Source organism: Haliotis rubra, unplaced genomic scaffold, assembly GCF_003918875.1.
Source record: "Haliotis rubra isolate DU_JTF1 unplaced genomic scaffold, ASM391887v1 Scf997, whole genome shotgun sequence".
In the NCBI taxonomy this organism is placed as follows: domain Eukaryota; kingdom Metazoa; phylum Mollusca; class Gastropoda; order Lepetellida; family Haliotidae; genus Haliotis; species Haliotis rubra.
The window spans coordinates 238,213-264,348 of record NW_025767742.1 but is presented as its reverse complement, the minus strand read 5'-3'; the positions used below and the strand labels follow the sequence as shown (position 1 = coordinate 264,348).

Sequence of the window (26,136 nt, the reverse complement as noted above, 5' to 3'; positions counted from 1 at the left end):
TTAAGTGTGGATATCAAAGTCCAAACTAAAAGACAGTCATGTAGAGAAAATAGAGACAATTTACAAACTTTAATTATGAAATGTCATTGACATAAAATATGAATGGTAAATAAATCTGTCATTCAATACAAAATATATTGGTACAAAAACATTTATCAATTCAAAACATATTTCTAACTGATGTTTGGCAATTAAATGACAAAAACGCAAGATCTGAGAATAATTTGAAAACTGTTTTCCATCACACATAGCCCAAATATAAGATAAACTTTCACCTGTTACCACCACAAGAAATGTTTTTGAACTTAATCACAAGAATTAAGGGCACACTTCAATACCCATATAACCATGGTAACACAGCACTCTCAGAAATGATAGCTCCCCCTTGGTATTTTCTGCGTTCTAACCAAGGGATGACCTACATTGTTTTTTCATATCACTGTATTTGCAAAGACCTCTTTTCGTTCCTTATTTCGAAAACTTTTAGGCAGTTTTGTTTCAGGTATTAACACAAACTTAGGAGGAACCTATTGGACTTTTGAACACACAGGGGACATAACTCTAAGACATCATGAAACTTTCTCAAGCATGAGACCATTTTAGCTAACACTGACCTCTGTAGGATACAGAAAGGTCAACACAAGATCATGAATGAAGACATTCCTCATATTCATACACAGTTAATCATCTACACCAATATTTCGGAAGAGGTAGGACATTGACTCTCGGTGGTGAATCCGACGGATGGCCTCGACAAGCATGACGCTGACGTCTACTGTCTTGATTTTGTGACACTGCATCTTCTGGGCTTCATGAGGTACAGTATTTGTCACAACCACCTGGGCAGAGACACAAAAACAGTTGCATCAGGTTGGCTATTGTCCTGGTCAAACTGCCAAGAGAACAGGCTGCTAGGGGGCTGTCTTTCTCATCTATACTATATATTATGCACAAAGTTGGTAAAAAACACATACAAAGCACATCAGTCAATAATTATTTCAAGCACAAACTACCTAAATCACCAAAGTTTATGTATTTCCATCCATGGCCAAAAAACCATCAGTAAGTTTATACACATAGCTCTGTCTGAAGTATAATATATGCATCAGTATATGATGACACTAGGATTGTGAATACTAACATTGTTTCCATAATATAAGATTGGGTAAAACTAGTTGGACTGTAATATCAATGGTTATATTCACAAAAATAACCTCAACTGAACATTTGATCCAACTTCCATGAAATCAAAAACAGGATATGACAAATGGTTCAAAATTTGAAGAAATCAAATCAGACAAACATTGGCCAAGTTTTGTTGCAAGAGTTAGGGTAACCCTTATAACATAAATTAGAAGTGTCATCATTTTACCATGACTTATGTTGTTACTGGTCATTTTCACTTTGTGGTTTTCCTTGTAATTACAGGAACATTTTTAACGTTTTACAAGAAATGTAATTTTTAGAGTAAAATTGATATTTTATACTTATCCTGACTCATGCTTATTGCTTGTCTTCTTCTTCTTGCGAACATAGTGGAACACGTGTATCTCCCAATTGAAGTTCCCTTCAATTAAAAAATCACTAATTAGCACTCACCACGAGTTACCTCCCTTACACAAGCGTGGGAACGAGGGCGCCACCTCAACCCATGTGCCTCACTCTCTCCTCATATACTGAGCCCAACACTTGAATTTCCAGGGAAATCCAAAGTGTTATGTGGGGAAGATGGGAGGGCTTACCTCATGAGTCAGGATAAGTATAAAATATCAATTTTACTCTAAAAATTACATATTTTTCCTTATCCTGACTCATGCTTATTGCTTGTAGAATCCGACGGAAAAGGAGGTGGGAATATATAATACTTTGGATTGTAATAATTAGTGATTTGAACTGTGATGATTGTAATAACCCTATGGGAACTTCATAAAGGCACTGAACTGATGAATTCCTGCTGCTAACTTATCAGCTGCCATATAAAGGTTATTATAATTTACTTATTATGATAAAAGTATATATAACATTAATACAATGCTTAAGACTAATAGACTTAAGCTTGTTAATATGATAGCATAAACTCCTTAGAGTTTGTTAGCTAAAATACTTTTATGATATAAACATAGTACTGAGCTTAAGATATGATTAAACTTAAGCTAAATATATAATAGCAAAACTCCTTAGAGTTTATTAGCTAATATACTTTTATGAAGTAAACATAGTACTAAGCTTAAGATATGAATAAAACTTAAGCTATATATATAATAGCAAAACTTGGTAGAGTTTGTTAGCTAATATATTTTATGATATGAGTATAGTACTGTGCTTAAGATATAATTAACTTAAGCTACCTAAATAGCCAAAAAAACTCCGTAGAGTTTGTTAGCTATTACATTTTATAATGTAACCATAATGCTTAAGATATGATGAAACTTAAGCTAAACATATAATAGCCAAAAACTCTTTAGAGTTTGTTAGCTAATATACTTATATGATATAAACATAGTACTGAGCTTAAGATATGAATAAACTTAAGCTACATATATAATAGCAAAAACTCCGTAGAGTTTGTTAGCTAATACATGTTATAATGTAACCATAATGCTTAAGATATGATGAAACTTAAGCTAAATATATAATAGCCAAAAACTCTTTAGAGTTTGTTAGCTAATATACTTATATGATATAAACATAGTACTGAGCTTAAGATATGAATAAACTTAAGCTACATATATAATAGCAAAAACTCCGTAGAGTTTGTTAGCTAATATATTTTTATGACATGAGTATAGTACTGTGCTTAAGATATAATTAACTTAAGCTACATATATAATAGCAAAAACCCTGTAGAGTTTGTTAGCTAATACATTTTAAATATATATAGCATGTAGCTATTTAGTACTGTTATAAGATAAGTAGAAATCTGTAAGATTGACTTATCTTCTCCGAGGAACTGTCAACTGTTGTGCGAGGACCATGGGACCGAATTGGTGGATACCTGAGACGTCCTTGGTGGTGATATCTCTCAGATAGTGGTTGGCAAACACCATATCGGATCTCCAGAATTAACCCTCCAATATGGTATATCAATAGCACTTGTCGTGTAGAGCAAGTGTAGATGTTAGTGCTCTAATATCATGAGGATTAGAAGCTCTTGGAGGGTCGAGTCCTGCAGTCTTGTAGGCACGTAGTATGACAGTTCTGATCCAAAAGGAGATAGTAGTACGTGAGACTTCAGTCTGCGTAGCTTGTTGATAGAGAAATAAATCTCTTGAATTTTTTCCCTCCTGTTTGGCTCGGTGGAGATATATTTTCAGTGCTCTTACTGGCCATCGTGATAGATTCATTGTATCATGGGGTCCAAGTATATCATCAAAGCGTGTTCATAAACCTCACTTGTGAGGTGTTGGAGCACTATATTCAGATCCCAAGTTGGGCGTGAAACTTCCGTTTTAATCCTCAATCGAAAGCTTCGTAGCAAAGGCGAGTAACTGGGTTTAGGTTAACTTGACGCCCGTTCTCAGTTATGACAGAGCTATTGCTGCAAGATAGGTGGACAAGTTGAGCCTTTTAAAATCTTAGTCTGGCGTAGATAACATAAGTAGTCAGCCACTTGAGGATGAGTAGCATATCTAGCTGTAAATCCTTCCTTTGCAGCATAATTGACAAAACTGTGCCATTTGTCATCATTATAAGTTGCAAGTTGAGTTCACGCAGGGCAAGCTAGACTGCTTTGCGCTCTGGCTGAATAACTTGTATTCAGACCGCATATGATACAATCCATACGTGAAGTTGGAATATTTCTGGCTTTCCGTGCTTGTTTGGTGTCGCGGATGTATTAACAGATTCGAGCACTCTGTAAGATGTAGTATTGGTTGTCCGATTTCTTGAATAAGAGTTGGAAACCACGTTCTCGCTGGTCAGTAGGCCGCGACCAAATTCAGATGGAGGCTCTGCGTTTGACTGATTTTGAGTAAACTTGTGAGATTAACGCTGGTGGCGGAAAAGCGTACGCGTTGAGTCCTTCCCACGATATGCTTAGTGCGTCTGTTGCCAATGCTAGTGGGTCTGGAACTGGCGATACGAATGTTGTCAGTTGTTTGTTGAATCGAGTGGCAAATAGGTCTATTAGTGTAGTTCCTATTTCCTTGATAATTTGAGTGAATATCTCTGTATGGAGCATTCATTTCTGTCGTGATGGTATGTGTGTGTGCGAGAGGCGTCTGCTATCACATTCTTTGCTCCTGGAATGTGATATGCTCTGACATGTATGTTGAGATTGTCGATTAAATCGAACAATTGAAAACATAGAGTCGATAGGTTCGGGGACCTGGTTGAGCTTAGTTTGTTCACATAAAACGCCACTGTCGAATTGACTGTGTGAATCATCCACTGGGTATACTGTAGTAAGTTGCTCCAGTGCATTAAAGGCGTTTATTACTGCTTGCATCTCTAGCAGATTTATGTGTAATTTGCTCTCTTGATTGCTCATAGCCCTGATGCCGTCCTGTTGGCAAGATGGGCTCCCCAACCTTGTAGTGACACATCGTAGAGAAGTGTTATCGATTCCAGCTCTATTAGCGAGAGGCGCCTATTCAAACATTTGATCTCTTGGTCCACCATAGTAGATGAGGTTTGACCTGAACCGGTAAATTGAGCGGTAGAGATTAGATCTAGATGCGAATTGATGATGACTTATAGCGGATGTAATTGTAGTCTGCCTCTGCCTGTCATGTCTTGAGCTGAAGTCGTAACCCCAACAGGCTCTGCCACTGTCGTAGTGGTAGCGAGGAGATAGTAAGGCTTGTGGAAATGACTGTTGGATCTTGATCCATGGTCCTCCGGTACAATTATACGATTCTGCGCCGTTACAAATCAAAACCTAGAATTAGCAGATCTTGCGAAGGTTCTAGGTCCAACTTAAGTAGGTTTACTAACCATCTAGTTGTGTTAGTAGCTTGATGATGAATTCAACTGTAGTCTGAGACGTTATGGATTTGGATCCACTTGTATCCCGTCGTCAAGGTAAATTCGCTGCGAAGTCCTTGACGATGTAGGTGCACAACCAAGGGTGACTGCCATCGTTGAACTTTATGTAAAAAAAACGCCTGACTGCCGTGCCCTCGTCCTTACTTGACAGGGGAGGTCTCTAACCTCAAGAAGGCAGCCCAATCATGAAGGTTCAGATTAGCTGGACTGTAAGGAGGCTTGCTCGTTCACTGATATATTGTTGTCACTTGCAACCTATGTCTTGAACTGTGAACTATGATCGACCTCTGCGTAGGGCGTTGTCCATCTCGGTCCAATCAGAACAAGGCATTTTGATTCTGTAGAGTACCCAGCTGTGATGTCACCGGTGTAGCAGGAAAAGGAACCTTGTATAATATAGTGCCGACGTTGATATTAGAACAATCGTCGGTCTTCCCCGTAGCTTCGAAGTTACCCGAGTGACCACGTGTTTGAGGGTTAATGGTAAGCTTGTAGCGAAACCTCCGGTAGCGAAATACCTCGCTCTGTAATATTAATGCTGGGTAGGTTATTTTCCAGGCTGTCGTGAAAGTAACTTCAGTCTTGAAGATAATTCCGACTTCCTTATATAAGGTTCAATAAACTTGCAAGTTGTCAGCTTGTAGACTGTTAAAGCTGAACTTGTTGTACATATTTCTTCTCAGGAAATCGTTGACGATTATGAGTTTTACTCGCTGTAACAAGGCTGCTGTTCAATTTCGTTACTGAATTGTCTGCAGATCTGCGTAATGGTCGCATGTAGATAATCGTATCGTAGTCCGGGATTGCATACCTAGCAATCTATACGGAAATGTTGATTCCTGTGAAGGTCTACGAAACGTCGTTGATGCCCTTGATGTAGGTAGTCGGCTTGAAGATCCTTAATTAGGCTCTTCATCTGTTGATAAAATAATACAGCGACGTTCTGTGTTGTAAATAGCCTGTGCAATTGTCTTCGCGTAGGCTTGTAGACGGCATATGGCATACAGTTGATAGACAACTCATGCGATGTCTTGAACGGACTGACGAGTGGCTATATATGACGAGTGGCTAGTATATGGAGACCTTGGAGGAGACTTCCTCGGCGAACGCCGGGGACTTCGCGAAGATCTCGAAGTATCCCTTCTAGATCTTCTGGGTGAAGTAGACTTGGAGCCACTTAGCCTTCGCGACCTTTGCGAAAGTATCGAGTCAGAGTCCGATCAATATATGAGCGCTTGCTCCGCGAACGACCTCTGTGTTCTACAGGGTGTGGGCTCGGCGAAGCGCTCCTTCTCCGCGATGTCCCTCGCAACTGGTGAGGCTCTAGCTCCTTCGCGGAGGCGGCCTGGGACTTCCTTAGCGAAGTGTCTAGAGTCCGATCAATATATGAGCGCTTGCTTCGCGAACGACCTCTGTGTTCTACAGGGTGTGGGCTCGGCGAAGCGCTCCTTCTCCGCGATGTCCCTCAATATATGAGCGCTTGCTCCGCGAACGACCTCTGTGTTCTACAGGGTGTGGGCTCGGCAAAGCGCTCCTTCTCCGCGATGTCCCTCGCAACTAGTGAGGCTCTAGCTCCTTCAGCGATGCGAGGCTGGCCTGGGACTTCCTTAGCGAAGTGTTCAGCTACGGGCTGGGTTGCCCTTCGCGGAGGCGCATTTGTGGGCTCTGGGGCCCTACGCGAAGCCAAGGCGGGCTCTGGGGCCCTGTATGACTTATTATGGGTTGGGCTCTGGGGCCCGTGGCTCTGGGGCCTCTGTAAACCGTAACGGTCCTCCATCAGTCTCATGATTTGGTTGACCAGGTCGTCTGAGATGGTCTGCGCTGGCGTTGAGGGTGTCCTCTCTGTGATAGTGACGGGACCCTCAGTTATAATCTCCGGCGTCAGCGTAGGCATCTCTGGTTGCATGTTGATCTGCGCTGAAGTGACGGTAGCCGATACTAGTCACTTCTTATGACGTACATCTGGAATGATAATCGGAATGTCATCATCATATAAACATAATTCTGAATATCAGAAGCAAAGTTTTTTTAGTAGCCTTCGTGGATTTCCCTTTTGACGAAGCTGTAGACCTGGGGGTTCGGAGCGTACGTTGAGACGACGTGGAAGCTCTTCTAGTCTTAGACTGTGATGAAGGAGCGTCCTGGGATGCAGGTAAAGCTTCTAGGATATAGCGGACTGCGTCCCGCTTATCCCCGAAGGTAACCCAGGATATATCTGACTCCGATCTATTAGCCATGACTGAAGATTGTTTCCGAGATTTATCTGCCTTCCGTCTCAAAACGGAACATAAATATTTATCAAAGGCAGAAATTGGTAAATTAATACATAATTTACAGCGAGAAACAATAGAACATGGAGTAATGCAACTAGGGCATTTTAAATGTAGATCGGTAGCGGAATAACGTAGTTTACAACCTGTGCAGATTCTCATTAACGTAAACTGCTGAACAAACACGGCAAACCGTGAATAAAACAGCAGAAACACGACTAATAATCAATGCAAGTTGAATAAGGATACTAGTTACACCTCTAAAAAATGAATATAAGAGGTACTAAACTAAATATAAATAAAGGATATAGTGTGTCGGGAGACACAGGTGCTCTCACGTCCAGCTCACTGGGCGAAGAAGGAGAGAGTGAGGCACATGGGTTGAGGTGGCGCCCTCGTTCCCGAGCTTGTGTAAGGGAGGTAACTCGTGGTGAGTGCTAATTAGTGATTTTTTAATTGAAGGGAACTTCAATTGGGAGATACACGTGTTCCACTATGTTCGCAAGAAGAAGAAGACAAGCAATAAGCATGAGTCAGGATAAGGAAAAATCAAAGATTTTGTCATTCAGTCTGTGACATCCATAACTCTTGACACAGAAATTGACACAAAAATGTGTTGCTATCACATGTATCTAACAAATGATTTATAATCTTTCTCCAGAACAAAAAAACATTTGACATCAAGTGACTAACCTCATCGATACAAGAGTCTTCAATGAGTCTCGGTGCATCTGATGAAAGGAGGCCATGTGTAGCCATAACGTACACTTTGTAAGCTCCTCGTTCCTTGAGAGCCTCAGCTGTCTTCACGAACAACAACACGTCATCTATCATGTCATCCTGCAAACCATAACAGTATGTATCAGCATGGTCACAACTGAGTTGTCTCCCCTCCATAACACACCAACACCTTCAAAACACGTTCCTCACTCAGTAGCATTGTTGCCTCCAGAGTAGCCATTACAACAATCTTAAAATTTGTCCTCTAACTGAAAATGTAGAGACATGTATAAGTGTTTGCTATGTCTTTGGGAATGCTATCACAGTGATGTTTGGAAAGGTCTGAGACCATTTACTATTTTTCTCATGAATTTCCATTTTTGTTACTCAAGAAACTTGGTTTCATACAGCGAACATTATGATACACACCCAAATTCCCATTAACATAAACATCCCTTTTAATGGGGTGAGCAAGATCACTCTAATGTGATACAAAGGGTTTTATCTGGGAATAAATAGGATGTCCCACTTAGATTATGAAGTAACCACTGAGCCGATCCCTAGCCCCATCCCCTCCGAAGACCCCCTAATTCTCACCACAATGATGGCTATCCTGCCGCCGACGTCTCCCACCACGTTCAGGGGCGGCTTCTCTTTCGCTAGTATTGCTGGAACATATATAAAAGTTGACATCCAGAAATATGCAACACAACAAAATCATTATGATTCAGTATATATCTTTCAGTGTTGTAGTCAGACATATAAGCAAATCTCAGACGAGTGCACAAAATCAAAGCTTACATTTCCATCATATCTGATGTAGAAAGGCTGCAAGGTCTTACTTGGCAGAGTCTCTATTCCGAACTCATGGTTTCTTGGGAGCTGTTCGTCCTCCGGCAGGGGAGGGGGAGAGTTCCTCCCATCACATCCCAACTCCTCAATCTTCTCCTCCCCATGGATGACGGCAATACTGAGTCGCAGCCGTTCTGCGTAAGAGGACGCTCGCTTCACTGAGTTGGGGTTCCGGGCAACTATCACAGCATTCCTGTAGTCGGGAATCTGTCAACCCAGGAAAGAAGAACACCTAACCTGGTGTCCTGTACAGTCTCTATTTCCAGTCCATCAGTACCAAAAAGTTACCAGAAAATATTTTTAATCAATATTCTAGCAATGGCACCAAACAAAACAACAAACTGTACCAAGCCATGAATTGAACCAGTGCTATGTTTGACAAGTAACCAAACCAAATGTCCTGAAGTTGGAAGTGAAATCGGTCTGTTCAAACTGATGCAGAAGATACCACAGAAATATATATTTTCAGCATCAATACACAATTTTGACAAAAGTCACATAAACTTAATTTAACTGTCCATGATGACATCTTTCTTTCTTTGTTTCTTTGTTCATTTGTTGTTTGAGAACATCACTGATATAACATCTACAAGATGGTAGCCTGATAATAATCAAGACTAGACCAGACATTCAAGTGATCATTATTGTGAGAAATGATCCAAGGTATCAGGGTATGAATACACATGATCATCCCTGTCACCAATCAACTGAGTAACCTGACACCTGACTTGGTCACCTCTAATGACCGACACAGGTTGCTGGGTAAAATCCAACCTGTATACCTACCATGGCTGACACCTTCAATGTTAATTTCCTAAATTCCTGAAAATTGACAGGGTCATAGTTTGTCCCATCTCTTTGCAATCAGATCTTAGTTCTCACTACTCCTCCACAGAAATCTGACAACATGCTACTATGGGTCACCTCTGAACAACCTTTCATCCCACCAATCAGAGCATTGTGTACCAGATAAGGAAAGTGACAGTTGCCATGTGTTGTCTTGCAACCTCAAAAGCACTATCACCTGGTATCCCAAACGAGAGAACTCTAGAAGATGATTTACTGATCTGGTCCAAATCATATTCTCTCTCTCATCACTGGGATTAACTTTTGAAATGAGAATTTTCATAGTCTGTTTGCAAGACAATCTCATCCATCATTAAGATTTCACATTCTGAATCAAGAACTTCATCAAATATTTTCAAAGTGTAGTCCTGAATGGAAATGGCATTGAAACTAATGCCATATTTTGAATAAGTAATTTTTTTACTTGCCTTAGTTCACTTGCAAGCCATTTCATTGGTTGGTTAAAATTTGCATAATGTTGTTCTGATGTGTGCTGTAATGACATGTCTTCACGTCTTGGTTCAATGAGATTGGTGTGAGAGTGGATTGTGTGCAGTGAGTAAGTGACTATGGTTTTATGCTGAGTTTAGCAATATTCCAGCAATATCAATGGCGGGGGGACACCAGAAATGGGCTTCACACATAGTATCCATGTAGAGAATCAAACAGCAGTCTTTGGCGTGATGAGGGAACGCTTTAACCATTAGGCTACCCCAACACCCCCTGTGCAATCAAATCAACTGTAACCAATCACTATGATAAACCCCTTTTTACCTTTCTGAAATAGTCTTGAATAATCAAAAGCAAGGGTAATATTTTTCTTTACTCACGAACTCCTTAACATAGTCAACGAGGAATGGAGAGGCTCGGAGGTTGTCAACTGGGACGTCAAAGAAGGCCTGGATCTCCTTCTGGTGGAGGTCCATAGTGATGATGTGTGTCAGACCTGATATACAGGATATATATTGTCATACACTGAAACATGATGATGTGTGTCAGACCTGATATACAGGATATATATTGTCATACACTGAAACATGATGATGTGTGTCAGACCTGATATACAGGATATATATTGTCATACACTCAAACATGATGATGTGTGTCAGACCTGATATACAGGATATATATTGTCATACACTGAAACATGATGATGTGTGTCAGACCTGATATACAGGATATATATTGTCATGCACTGAAACATGATGATGTGTGTCAGACCTGATATACAGGATATATATTGTCATACACTCAAACATGATGATGTGTGTCAGACCTGATATACAGGATATATATTGTCATACACTGAAACATGATGTGTGTCAGACCTGATATACAGGATATATATTGTCATACACTGAAACATGATGATGTGTGTCAGACCTGATATACAGGATATATATTGTCATACACTGAAACATGATGATGTGTGTCAGACCTGATATACAGGATATATATTGTCATACACTGAAACATGATGATGTGTGTCAGACCTGATATACAGGATATATATTGTCATACACTGAAACATGATGATGTGTGTCAGACCTGATATACAGGATATATATTGTCATGCACTGAAACATGATGATGTGTGTCAGACCTGATATACAGGATATATATTGTCATGCACTGAAACATGATGATATGTGTCAGACCTGATATACAGGATATATATTGTCATGCACTGAAACATGATGATGTGTGTCAGACCTGATATACAGGATATATATTGTCATACACTGAAACATGATGTGTGTCAGACCTGATATACAGGATATATATTGTCATACACTGAAACATGATGATGTGTGTCAGACCTGATATACAGGATATATATTGTCATACACTGAAACATGATGATGTGTGTAAGACCTGATATACAGGATATATATTGTCATACACTGAAACATGATGATGTGTGTCAGACCTGATATACACCATATATATTGTCATACACTGAAACATGATGATGTGTGTCAGACCTGATATACAGGATATATATTGTCATACACTGAAACATGATGATGTGTGTCAGACCTGATATACAGGATATATATTGTCATACACTGAAACATGATGATGTGTGTCAGACCTGATATACAGGATATATATTGTCATACACTGAAACATGATGATGTGTGTCAGACCTGATATACAGGATATATATTGTCATACACTGAAACATGATGATGTGTGTCAGACCTGATATACAGGATATATATTGTCATACACTCAAACATGATGATATGTGTCAGACCTGATATACAGGATATATATTGTCATGCACTGAAACATGATGATATGTGTCAGACCTGATATACAGGATATATATTGTCATACACTGAAACATGATGATATGTGTCAGACCTGATATACAGGATATATATTGTCATACACTGAAACATGATGATATATGTGTCAGACCTGATATACAGGATATATATTGTCATACACTGAAACATGATGATGTGTCAGACCTGATATACAGGATATATATTGTCATACACTGAAACATGATGATGTGTGTCAGACCTGATATACAGGATATATATTGTCATACACTGAAACATGATGATATGTGTCAGACCTGATATACAGGATATATATTGTCATACACTGAAACATGATGATGTGTGTCAGACCTGATATACAGGATATATATTGTCATACACTGAAACATGATGATGTGTGTCAGACCTGATATACAGGATATATATTGTCATACACTGAAACATGATGATGTGTGTCAGACCTGATATACAGGATATATATTGTCATACACTGAAACATGATGATGTGTGTCAGACCTGATATACAGGATATATATTGTCATACACCGAAACATGATGATATGTGTCAGACCTGATATACAGGATATATATTGTCATACACTCAAACATGATGATGTGTGTCAGACCTGATATACAGGATATATATTGTCATGCACAGACCTGAAACATGATGATATGTGTCAGACCTGATATACAGGATATATATTGTCATACACTGAAACATGATGATATGTGTCAGACCTGATATACAGGATATATATTGTCATACACTGAAACATGATGATGTGTGTCAGACCTGATATACAGGATATATATTGTCATGCACTGAAACATGATGATGTGTGTCAGACCTGATATACAGGATATATATTGTCATACACTGAAACATGATGATATGTGTCAGACCTGATATACAGGATATATATTGTCATACACTGAAACATGATGATGTGTGTCAGACCTGATATACAGGATATATATTGTCATACACTGAAACATGATGATGTGTGTCAGACCTGATATACAGGATATATATTGTCATACACTGAAACATGATGATGTGTGTCAGACCTGATATACAGGATATATATTGTCATACACCGAAACATGATGATGTGTGTCAGACCTGATATACAGGATATATATTGTCATACACTGAAACATGATGATGTGTCAGACCTGATATACAGGATATATATTGTCATACACTGAAACATGATGATGTGTGTCAGACCTGATATACAGGATATATATTGTCATACACTGAAACATGATATGTGTCAGACCTGATATACAGGATATATATTGTCATACACTGAAACATGATGATATGTGTCAGACCTGATATACAGGATATATATTGTCATACACTGAAACATGATGATGTGTGTCAGACCTGATATACAGGATATATATTGTCATACACTGAAACATGATGATGTGTGTCAGACCTGATATACAGGATATATATTGTCATACACTGAAACATGATGATGTGTGTCAGACCTGATATACAGGATATATATTGTCATACACTGAAACATGATGATATGTGTCAGACCTGATATACAGGATATATATTGTCATACACTGAAACATGATGATGTGTGTCAGACCTGATATACAGGATATATATTGTCATACACTGAAACATGATGATATGTGTCAGACCTGATATACAGGATATATATTGTCATACACTGAAACATGATGATATGAGTCAGACATAATTTACAAGATATATCTCCACCACACAAAATAGTGATGATATGAGTTATCCATTACACACAAGATATATATGTAACACTGTGAACAGTATATTTTGAGTCAGGCCTGATATACAGGATATGTCTGTAACACACTGAAAAGTGATGATATAAACAAGGATGTTGATGTGTACCTGATCGGCCCAACATGGTGGCTAACAGCTTGCAGACAATAGAGCCTCTCTTCCTCATCTTACTCTGTTTGGAGTAGGGTAGATACGGTATAACGCCGATGATGTTGCGAGCTGAGCTGGTCTTGCAGGCGTAGGCGAGGATGAGCAGTTCCATGATGTCATTGTTGACATCCCTGCAATCAGAGTGGTGGAGCAGTTATCTTCATTGTTTATAACATGTTTATCCATTTTATCATGTTCATGAATATATCAAGAACCATAGGAATAATCTGTTCGGAGAGGCATTAGACAGAGCTCCAGATAACTTTTTGGGTCATTGAGTTATGTACTCGCTTGTGTTCCATCTCAATTGGGTATCCTAATTTTCCTTTGAGTAACCAAATAAATTCTACCCACCTCACTCAAACTCAATTTGGTATTTTGCCATTTTCCATTAATTGTAAAAATATACTTTGGGAAAAAAATTTGGGATCCCATGAAAGCACAAGTGTTCCTATATTTTTTTCCAGGTTTCTTCACAAGTGTGCCATACAAAGCTTGTGAAGAAATCTGGGGAAAAATTAAGGAACACTTGTCCTTTCATGTGATCCCCTATTATTTTCCCTCAGTATATAATAAAGTTAAATGATATTTATATTGGATCTGCAATATGAGAAATGATAAGAAAGACTGCAAGATGACAAGTTCATGTGTTGAAATAGAACCTCTGAATATACCTGTTATTTTATCTATGCATCAGTACGCAAGCTATGATTCGACATTTTTGTGTGAACGCATGTAAGATCAAATTTATTGAGTATTTACAAAATTTCAAGCGTACTTGTATGCAATAGCCTTAAGAAGAATTGAGTTTTCACATATATATTTGAGTAATTTAAGCAGATACGCAGCTTATCTGTACGTCTACATAACAAGATTAAGGGTGACTTACTTTGTGCCAGTCTGTATGATGTAGACATCCTTCCCTCGCACAGACTCCTTGATCTCTACAGTTGTCTCTGAAGCAGAACACCGGAGCCCAGGTATAGTCATTTCACAACAATAAAGGAGAGAGAGAAAGGGGTTCCTTAGAACTTTAGTCAAGCCTTATCGCTGATCAGTATATATAGGTTTAGGTTGTAATGAAACCCATGGTCCATAGATCTGATCGACGATGACATGAATCGAGTGATCCATTGTGATATCTCTATCTCATCATCATTTATGACAAACAAGAGGTACTAGTTAGGTCTTCAGACGAAAGTCTGGAAGACCTACTGTTTTTACCCGAATTATTATTATTATTAGGTCTTCAGACGAAAGTCTGGAAGACCTACTGTTATTATCCGAATTATTATTATTATTATTTGGACGTTTTTTGTGACAGCTCTCCTGACTTAACCGCTTGGTCGATTTGCATGAAACTTTCAGGGATCATAGCCTGTATGCTGAAATTGATACATAGTCGAAAAAATCCCGTCTTCCGGCTTCCGGTAAGGGTAGATAACCCAAAATGTCGAAATCTTTACACCTGAATAACTCAAAAACTATAAAAGATAAATTGACCAGATTTTCACTCAATGTAGACAACATCATTCCCCAGCGACTCAACGCATAGCGGAAGTTGGCCGTCATGATAGATTTTCCGCAATTTCGAAAAAACTGATTTTTTTGCCGATTTGCACGATTTGACGGTGCCTGTGTTTGAAAATCTTCTTCTCCAGAACGGCATATAGCACAATCGTGTTCGATACGCCGTTAGAAAACCAATACTCTGGACTACTTAGTTTGCTCAAGGCATGTCGATATCTTGAATGGTTTTGGAGTTATCTCCCTTGGAAGTCGGTGAATTTTTTAAGACGCATTTTCATAGGGTTTAAAAAGAGGTCAGAACTCTGCGAAAAATCAGTGGATTCCATTTTCCATAGTATCAAACTGTAGGTAATCGAATGGGACACATTTTTGCTTCACATTATGGTTATGTAAAAATCAATAATTACGTCACCATTACGACAGAAGCACAAGAATGGCGATTTTGCACATTTTCTGCGTTTTGACGGTGCCTGTGTTTAACAATCTTCTTCTCCTGAGCGGCAAATAGTACAATAGTGTTCTATATATCGTTTTAAAGCCCACACTCCGGACTACTTAGTTTGCTCAAGGCATGTCAATATCTTAAATAGTGTCGGAGTTATTACCCTTGGAAGTTGGTCAATTTTGTCAAAACGCATTTTTATAGTGTTGATAAAAATGTCACAGCTCTGACCTAACCTCTAGGACGATTTTCTTGAAACTTTCAGCGATGATAGTCTGTATGCTGAAATTGATACCATGTTGAAAAAATCCCGACTTCCGGCTTCCGGTAAGGGCAGATAAACCAAAATGTCAAAATATTTCAAAATCTTTCACCCTCAATATCTCAAAAACTATAAGAGATAAGTTGACCAAGTTTTCACTCAATGTAGACAACGCCATTATCCATCGGTTCAACGCATAAAATCAGTCGGACAGCAGAAGAAATTTTCCGCAATTTTGGAAAAACTGATTTTTTTGTCGATTTGTCTGTTTTAATGGTGCCTGTGTTTAAAAATCTCCTTCTCCTGAACGGCATATAGTACAATTGTGTTTGATATATCGTTGTAAAGCCCACATTCCGTACTACATAGCCTGTTCAAGGCATGTTGATATCTTGAATAGTTGTTGAGTTATCACCCTCGGAAGTCGGTGAATTTTCTAAGACACATTTTCAAAGGGTTCATAAAAATGTCACAGCTCTGCGATAACACAATGAATTGCGTTTTTTAAGGTACCAAACTGTAGATAATTGAATTGGGAACATTTTGCTTCACATTATTGTCATATAAAATTCAACAATTACGTCACAAACCACGACCATTAGGACTGTTAGCATTTGGTTAGTGGTGAGATAGCTGGTGAGATAGGTGAAGGAAGCCAGTAAAATATAGCAGCGATGCACCGTGAGTGACTTTGCAATGCCCAACGAAATAGTTCCCTCTTTAACAGGCCGTAGCTCCGTTCTTTCTCTTATTATTATTTGTTGCTTAATTTTTGTGACAGCTCTCCTGAGCCTAACCGCTTGGTCGATTTTCATTAATGAAACTTTCAGGGATGATAGCCTGTATGCTGAAATTGATACATAGTCTGAAAAATCCCGACTTCCGGCTTCCGGTAAGGGCAGATGAACCCAAAATGTCGAAATCTTTACACCTGAATAACTCAAAACTATAAGAGATAAATTGACCAAATTTTCACTCAATGTAGACAACATCATTCCCCAGCGACTCAACGCATAGCGGAAGTTCGCCGGCATGATAGATTTTTCGCAATTTTGAAAAAACTGAAATTTTTGCCGATTCCTACGTTTTGACGGTGCCTGTCTTTGAAAATCTTCTTCTCCAGAACGGCATATAGTACAATCGTGTTCGATACACCGTTGGAAAACCTATACTCTGGACTACTTAATTTGTTCAAGGCATGTCGATATCTTGAAGAGTTTTGGAGTTATCGCCCTTGAAAGTCGGTGAATTTTCTAAGACGCATTTTCATAGGGTTAAGAAAAAGGTCTCAACTCTGCGAAAAATCTATGGATTCCATTTTTCATAGTACCAACCTCTAGGAAATTGAATGGGAAACATTTTTGCTTCACATCATGGTTATGTAAAAATCAATAATAACGTCACCATTACGACTCAAAGACAACCTTCGCGATTTCGCAAATTTCCGCACCTTTTTGACGGTGCCTGTGTTTAACAATCTTCTGCTCCTGAACGGCAAATAGTACAATAGTGTTCTATATATCGTTTTAAAGCCCACACTCCGGACTACTTAGGCTGTTCAATGCATGTCGATATCTTAAATAGTGTCAGAGTTATTGTCCTTGGAAGTTGGTCAATTTTTGGCAAAACGCATTTTTATAGGGTTCACAGCTCTGCGAAGACACAATGGATTTTATGTTTAATGGTACCAAACTCTAGACAATAACATGTAGAACAATTTTGCTTCACATTCTTATTATGTAAAAGTCAATAGTTACGCCACAATTACGCCACAAACAGTAAGGGACATTAGGATTTCGCATTTTTTAGCTGGAGGAAGTGTCGTAAAATCTAGCAACACTGCCGACGTCCTGGTTTTCCAGTGCCCACAGAAATGGTTCCTTCTTTTACAGGCCGTAACTCCGCTGTTTTTAGGTGTACATTCAAAAGAATTAGTGTTCTGGAATTGCCAGAATGTGATCTCTCCAGCAGTTTGTTTACCAGCCTCACAGTGAGCAGAATACACTTGACTTTTTTGACCACAACAAAGTCTGCAACAGTTACTAGTAATGTATCTTACGGTATATGCGTCCTATAAAGAGACTACCACTGCAAAGCGTGGTCCACGTGCAAATACGGGAGACGATGTGAATTTCACCGACAGATGAAATTGACAATGACAAGGAGCTGTCAAATCTTTGCTGAAACGTTATTCAATGCCCAAAGAAATACTTGCCCTTGAATTGGCCTTTACATTACATCGGCATTATCCTACCCATACAGCACCGAGAACAAGTTTGCATTAATAAACACTGCAAATACAGAGTCAGAAATGAGTTTTATTTCAAATTTTTGAATGTGTGTTTAACAAATGCATTCTATATACACACATAAATCTATAGTTGTTTCACAAGTGCAGTATATGCATATACGTCTATGCGTCAGATACCTAGGATGGTGGTGATTCCAGAACACTAATCGTTTAAACAGTACACCCATGGACAGCGGCCAGTTAAAGATAGAACTATATCTTCTGTGGGAACTACTTAAAAGCTACATGACCCCGGCTGCATTTCACCGATTCGCTCTCGTGTCAAAAATATGTTCTGCCTGGGTTTTGGACGCTTTCTAGCCCTTCAATACACTTCAAACACCCGGAACTCTGAGTGTTAAAATTGACGGTCCAGCTGGCGTCCAAAGAAAGTGAAGGTACAAGTGAAGGTAGCCACGGAGACCGCCAGTATTGCCCTGGAGTCTAGTTAAGACCGTCAGTATTGCCCGAGAGGAGGCAATCCTAGTTATCTTCCATCAACACAACTGGTACTTGCAGTATATATATACAAGAAGTAACATTAACCTATGATAGATCTATTCAACTACCATATTGACTCGATGAAAGGAATTATATTCCAAGGGTTGCAAACTCTGTGCTCCAGATTATGAAATGTCCATAAACGTGAAATGAAAACATTAATGTTTGCTTATGATCACACTATACAACATATACCTCTGTTGGTCTTGTGGTAGACAGAAGCATCACCCAACCTAGTGCCCAGACGTCTGAAACAGACAAGTAACGTCTAACATTCAAAGTAACCTATATTTGTACTGTAGCAGGTCTTAAGGCTAATGTTTATCCTTTCCATTGTTCATTAGCTCAGGGAACATTTGAAATTTCAGCATGCTAATACTCTAACTGCCAGAATGTTTCTATGCGGAGGTGCTTCATTGATCAGATACTGAGTTTGTTTTACTGAGGTATCTTCTCACAATCACACTTCATGTGAGCATAAAAGCTGTCAGAAAGAACAGAAGAGTATATCATTTGAATTTAGATGGTAAACATTAGTTGTCTCCAAGCAGATACACCTGATTCATTAAACAAGGATCAATGAAAGATGAAATGTGTGCATGCTTATGTAGCAGGGCATGGAGTCATCTCATAGATGACATCTTCACCTTGTTAGCTTGCTGACGGGGTTAACCTCTTTGGTCATGCGGACAAGGCGTCTGACTTTGGATCAGAAAGTTTGAGCTTTGAATCTCTGCACTGGACTCGGAAATATTACACTTATCTAATTTAGGGACAACATATATAATTTCAAATCTTCATTTAGGCGGGTTTAATGGATAATTTCACTCATGGAATGTAGGAGTAAGGCATCTCCTTATGTATATATTAATATATTCCATCAAACGTACAGCCATATCATCCATATCTGCCTCAGGCTGCACAAACCTTGAGGTGCAAGAAGCGCTTCTACAATCCTATCCATGGCTCCAAATTTCAGAACACGCTGACTTTTTTGTGCTTTACAGCTATCATGAAAATAGTAGTCTAAAAGACTTGTCATTCTTACTTTGCAATGGAGTTTGCTAGTTCCGTGTGAGAGTTGCCAGCCACAACAATCATAGGACATTTTGTTCCCGTTGATACAGTACTCATCGCTAACTCCGAGAAAGTCGAATCCAAGTCGTGTTCGCCTTTCTCATGTACACAACACGAAATGTCCTTGACCTTCATCCCCAGTCTATGGGTGTCCTGATGCTCATTTATGTCAAAAATCGTATTTTATTGTGTGATAATCTTCGATTTAATCAAAATATGTTTTCGTATAAAATAATATCTTACAAAATACACCCCAATGGACAAATAATCTAAACAAATAGAAACAAACTACGGTAAAAGTAAACTCCGCGCATCGACGTTTAGGACACAAACTACGCCCATCTAAGTTTAACACGTGTGTGGTAGAGTTTAATGCATCGCGGGAAAAGTCATGTGCTTCCACCAAACTGTAAACATGCATACGAAAATGAGATAGGGCATCTTTCTTATGACAATATTTCTCAAATTTGCATTATCTGGTGGATGTCTTCCCAGACGCACATGTTATATCATGTCGAAATCGTCATATTTTACCCGAGGCAGAAGCAAAACCTCAGATAAGGTGACTAACTCTGAAATAAAAGCTGAAATAGATGTAAACAAATCTGCACACGTTGGACTCAAAAGATTGAACGCGTTTGCATCTAAAAGAAAACATGTAAAGATTGAGTATGAAAGCCATAAAAACACAACTGTCAAGCAGGAAGCAGTTAAGGACGAGACAAAAAGTTACAACAGAGAGGTTCAAGTGAAGCGAGAGAAATGGGAGCCTCCCAAGTGGAGGAATCAGCTGAGCAACATCTATCAGATGAGGAGCAAGAGGAATGCACCCGTGGATACCATGGGCTGTGACGTCATTAGTGACACTCGAGCTTCTCCAGAGGTGATACACTATACTTATATATGTCATGCATTATTATTTTTAAAGTACATGCATGGATAATCAGCAGTAGATAATGATAATAATTGTACACTAATTTTAGTCAATGGCAAGAATAAAATAATAAAACGAATAAATGACAAAGAGAAGAGTTGAAGATAATTGACATTTTATTGACATCAGATATCTAAGTCATTGTCACTTGATTCCTTGCTTTAGACAGGGTTTTATCCAGATCGGTCCAGATATGGGTCTGTAATGTAAGTAAATATCATAATATATATCCTGTTAGGAAAACTATGACAGTTACGTAATGTTAACCAGTACCACTAACATGTGTCAAGGCCCAAGGGACCAGAAGACTCCATAATTTTGAGGGTACTTATAGATGAGGTATGTGAAGGTTCTGCCAAACTGCAATGACACCGCTAACATTTTGCCTGTGTTGTAGGTATTCCGTTACCAAGTACTGTTGTCACTGATGCTGTCGAGTCAAACAAAGGACCAAGTGACATCAGCAGCAATGGCAAAACTGCGCCAACATGGATGCAACATTGACAATATTTTGGGAACATCAGATGATAAACTAGGACAGCTGATCTACCCTGTTGGCTTCTGGAGGGTAATTACAGCTAGGCTTTTTTGTTAGTACTATATCCACAGGGATTCCAAGTTGTTATAGTATTGTGGTATGTTTAACATAAGAGGCCACTTGGATTGGATAGTTGACTTGGTGGGCTGGTTGTTTGTTTGTCATTTCATCCCAATGCATTTGCTGGTGCTCATAATATAGACCACTGGTATGTCTGGTCCTGATTCCATATTGACAGACCTTCATCATACAGATGGAATATTGCTGAGTGATGTGTTTAAGCAGCAAACTAATGAAAAGCACTCAGTATGCAGAGCATCAGATATAGGGCTGGGACGATTCACCGATACATCACGATACATTTAAGTTTGATACAGCTATCATATCGGTGACTGATGTATCGATACAAAAAGATACACAACTTTTTTTCAAAACAGTATTAACTTAGACATGTTAAAGTACGTATTTAGAGGAAAATATGCAAGTATGATAGAGTTACTTGTTTGTTTATTACAATAAGGTTATTGTTACACACAAATACCTTGAAATATATCATTTTAAATCTTAATGCTGTGTCATTCTTTGCAAGGTAAAAGGTGTATGTATCGTTATGATACATATCTGTTATTGCAGGTGAAATATCAGGCGATAAGTGGCACAATGTGAACATGTCCATTCCATCGTGTATCGATGTTATTTACAGGTCATCTGTTAAAACCTTGCAGGGACTGTTTGATAGACTTCCAGCAGGCACTGCAGGTCAATGTAAGTGGCAGAAAAGTGATTATGTCCGTCCATCTGTGTATTTGACAGTCTAAGTAAACTTAGGCTCAGTATTATTCGTTACACTGCTATACTGAGTCTAACAAAACTTTATAGAAGGTCGCGTCAGCTAACCTTTTGGACTGACCAATGAGAACACAGCTTACCAAATCGCGAAAGTTAACATTCGCACATACCGTTTGAACCTTTACCTCAAAACCTCGATCGCTTCAGAGTGATACACGCAATGAGTAAAAAGTCGCTGAAAATAGCGTTTTTGTCAATATTCAAGAATGTCATCTTGCAAAAATGTAAGCAAATAGTAACCAAGTCATTAGAAACCCATTAGCATATATACTGCAGGTCAAATATATGTGTTTTATGCGGATTTTCAGTGTCAGCGACCAAGGAAGAGAAAATTCAAAAAACGTTTTGTAAGTCTCGCCAAACCCTAACAGGTAGTCGGTGTCTGATTGGTTAAATCCGTGCAGCCGTCTCGCGTTTGATTGGACGGTCATAGGTCGCTCAAAGGTTAGCTGACACGCGACCTTCTATAAGGTTTTGTTAGACTCAGTATAGCAATGTAACGAAAATTACTGAGCCTAAGTTTACTAAGACTGGTGTATTTGACTGGTTATGTGTCATTGTTATACTTTGTCATACATTGTCATGAAAAATTGACCCCAGCACAACACAGCTAAATAAAACATTAATGTATTAGTTTTGTTTGTCTGTTTGTTGTTTAATGCTACACTCAGCAATATTCCAGATATATGGAAACAGTCTGTAAGTAACCCGGTCTGGACCAGACAGTCCAGTGATCAACATCATGAGCATCAATCTACGCAGTTGGGATAAGATTGGATGTGGCAATCGAGCCTGACCACCAGATTAATGTTTTTGAACAAGTTACTTATGGAATCGCCCATCGAGATTGTAGATTACCTTTGGTACCCAGTAACTTTATTATCGTTAGAAGTCAACTGAAATGATTGAGAGGTACAGAATTGCAATTGATTATTTATTGACAATCTTGATATATTATTGACATAATTCAATGTACTGTTTGTTTTGCAGTATAGATCAATAAAATCCTGATTTTAATGAGACTGAACTCCAGATTAGATTTTTCTTGTGATTTGGCCCAGGTTGATTAAGTAAGTCACTGTGCCTACAAACAAGGATCGGTGGACCAAATATTGAAAATGGTTTGCCTGTTTCTGGGATGATAATATATCAGTAGTGGTTTCAATATAGTGACAGTTTGGGCTGACATCAGCTTTATATAACGAACATACAACTTTAATGATAACAAATTCTTGTTTATTGCATAGAGCTACGTTTTGTCCTTTGATTCTACATAAAAGGTCTACAGACAAGAAGTTGTTATCCATAAAGTGGTATGCTTTGTCATTGGCTCACCAACTTCTAGCGTGCCAATCAAACAGTTTTGCATGATTAATACTGCTGTTAAGACCACAGGTCCTCGTGTCTTTGTGAGGATTAAAGATTTTGAAAAAATGTATTTGAGATGACCCCGGCTCAAAATGCTTCACAGTACAATAAATCATGACAAGGACGGACACATCGATGTAACCCACCTGCCTGCTTTGCCGATCGCTACGCTACCACCACATGCAATCGATTAAAACTTAATGTAAACATATTCATGGATGATTGGCCTATCGATCACCACTGATGACACCTACCAATTCATTATTGTTATTTCTGCAAGTCGATTGAAAGCCGATTTTGACCCTCAACCTAACAATCTGGTCACTAATGGATGATAGCAGGCGGGTGGGTACACCGAAGTGTCCTTCATGATTTATTTGTACTGTGTAGCATTTTGTGTCCGGAGTCATCTAAAAAAAATAAATCTTTAATCCTCGCAAAGACACGAGGGCTTGTGTTTAAGACTGGTATCAAAATATTAATGTTTGTTCATGTATGCAGAGAAAGGTTGAGTACATCAAGAGGACATCAGAGATCCTGAAGACACAGTATGAGAAGGACATCCCAGGATCTGTGCAGGACTTGTGTAAACTGCCGGGGGTTGGTCCCAAGATGGCTCATCTTGTCATGAAGTGTGCATGGAATGTCATGTCAGGGATCGGGGTGGATACACACGTTCATCGCATCACCAACCGTCTTCACTGGTTCAAGAAACCCACCAAACAGCCTGAACAGACTCGGATAGCACTGGAGGAGTGGCTGCCTAGGTAAGATCAGAGTTATCTCCCCTAAGTGCGAGCAGCTTCATGGAAGATTACATCATGGTATTTTCTGTTTGTCCATCAGCAGAGATGCCAGCCCATACGATTTTATCGTATTCGTTATGAAATAACAACACAGAATACGCTACAATAGCAGTAAAAATATACGAATTTTTAAAAATAATACATTAAATTAAATTATCAAATACCATACATACTATACACAATAAATTTCAACCACATTTTATTCAGTATCAAGAGATATATGTGGATACATATATACTGATTTCGGTGAGTACAATGTTAATATCAAGGTCTTAGACTATATATTTACATTTTTTATTCAATACGAAAATCCTTTGTAAACGTTAATACTAATTTTGGCCCCAAAATACTAATTTTTGCATCAGTGTTTGGCCAAAATACTAATTGGGCTAAATTAGGGTTGGCATCTCTGCATCAGTCATAAACATTATACTTTTGCTACTGCAACTATATTTTAACATGTTAACTCCATCACTAAAGCCTGGTCTTATGCCTATTCTGATACTGATAGAAACTTGACATGCAGCCTCCTTATATTGATGGCATTGATATGTTTTAGATGTTCCAGTCCACTTTTCTCTATGGCCAGCTTTGAAATCTGTATGATCTATACAATGTAATGAATGTAATGAAATTTTCTAATTGTGCACTTGACTATGCTGAACTTTACTAGGGCACTACACTAGTTATGTTTGACATTTTGTTTATGAACATTCTCTTAATTCTCTTGAAATGTTATATTTCAAAACTAAGTTGTTGGTTTTTCATATGACTGACTTTAGTTCTTTCTACCCAGGGAACACTGGCATGAGATCAACCATCTACTGGTGGGTTTTGGCCAACAAACATGCCTGCCTGTTGGACCCAAGTGCCATCAGTGTCTCAACCAAAACATATGTCCTTCAGCTGCAAGGTCAAATGTCAAACAAAAAGGCAAGGTAAAGATTGAACATGAGTCCCTCAAAGAGGAGAGTGCTCTCTCACCTGAGGAAGATGTCGATTTGCGAGACATTAAGTGTGAAGTTGACACATCTTGTACTGAAGATGAACACCTGTCATCCATTGAAGAAACAGTAAGGTCAAGGTCGTCGCGAGGACGCCATGTGGTGATAAAGCAGGAGCCAGATGATGTTTAGTGCTACATTGAGAGTTATCTAATGGAGTTAAGTTTTAACCAAAGATTCTTGTACATAGCATGTCATACTCATAGTCCATGTGCCCATGTACATGTGTATGCGGCCAGGGTAGACAAGGCTGTAATGTTAGTGACTCAGTTGATGGCTTCTAGTGAGTGTCAGGCATACAATATTCACAATTCATCAACAATATCAGTGTATTGAAATAAAAAGAAAGAATTATTGAAAAAAAAGAATTGTTCAGTTTGTGTACAAGAGTATCAAATAATTTCAGTAGTGTGAACTGCTTTAATATACAGTCAAACACTTATGTGTCACACTTATGCTTGTCTCAAAGTATAAAGCTTGATCCCTGCATATTCCTTACATAGTCATCCGCTGGCAGTTATGTTGAACCTCGGATAGCTTCAAGTATTTTCACAGGCCCTTGCAACTTCCACAAAATGGTGTTTGACTGTGTGTTGATTTTCTCACAATTACAGATTCTAGATAG

General features: G+C 38.8%; 2 protein-coding genes across 2 annotated transcripts; one reads left to right on the top strand and one right to left on the bottom strand.

Moving 5' to 3' along the window:
- Window positions 1-302: 302 nt before the first annotated feature.
- Window positions 303-20,083, bottom strand: LOC124265816 (phosphoribosyl pyrophosphate synthase-associated protein 1-like). Its single transcript, XM_046700650.1, has 9 exons — window positions 19,984-20,083; window positions 19,131-19,183; window positions 14,800-14,866; window positions 13,869-14,041; window positions 10,505-10,620; window positions 8,819-9,035; window positions 8,574-8,644; window positions 7,950-8,096; window positions 303-839 (listed from the first exon to the last, which is right to left on the bottom strand). The coding sequence occupies exons 1-9, from the start codon at window positions 20,067-20,069 to the stop codon at window positions 681-683; spliced, it is 1,089 nt and encodes a 362-aa protein (XP_046556606.1). The 5' UTR covers window positions 20,070-20,083; the 3' UTR covers window positions 303-680.
- A 286-nt stretch (window positions 20,084-20,369) lies between these two features.
- LOC124265815 (endonuclease III-like protein 1) lies at window positions 20,370-25,660 on the top strand. Its single transcript, XM_046700649.1, has 4 exons — window positions 20,370-20,895; window positions 21,344-21,514; window positions 24,203-24,468; window positions 25,304-25,660. The coding sequence occupies exons 1-4, from the start codon at window positions 20,461-20,463 to the stop codon at window positions 25,641-25,643; spliced, it is 1,212 nt and encodes a 403-aa protein (XP_046556605.1). The 5' UTR covers window positions 20,370-20,460; the 3' UTR covers window positions 25,644-25,660.
- Window positions 25,661-26,136: the final 476 nt, after the last annotated feature.

What these genes read in the sequence shown, in the direction of transcription:
- LOC124265816 (XM_046700650.1), bottom strand. Translation starts at nt 20,069, where the DNA reads ATGAGTACTGTATCAACGGGAACAAAATGTCCTATGATTGTTGTGGCT. An exon ending in CTAGCAAACTCCATTGCAAA is followed by an intron (nt 19,184 to 19,983) that starts GTAAGAATGACA and finishes TGTCTGTTTCAG; the next exon opens with ACGTCTGGGCACTAGGTTGG. An exon ending in CTACCACAAGACCAACAGAG is followed by an intron (nt 14,867 to 19,130) that starts GTATATGTTGTA and finishes GTTCTGCTTCAG; the next exon opens with AGACAACTGTAGAGATCAAG.
- LOC124265815 (XM_046700649.1), top strand. Translation starts at nt 20,461, where the DNA reads ATGACAATATTTCTCAAATTTGCATTATCTGGTGGATGTCTTCCCAGA. An exon ending in ACCCTGTTGGCTTCTGGAGG is followed by an intron (nt 21,515 to 24,202) that starts GTAATTACAGCT and finishes TCATGTATGCAG; the next exon opens with AGAAAGGTTGAGTACATCAA. An exon ending in CTGGAGGAGTGGCTGCCTAG is followed by an intron (nt 24,469 to 25,303) that starts GTAAGATCAGAG and finishes CTTTCTACCCAG; the next exon opens with GGAACACTGGCATGAGATCA.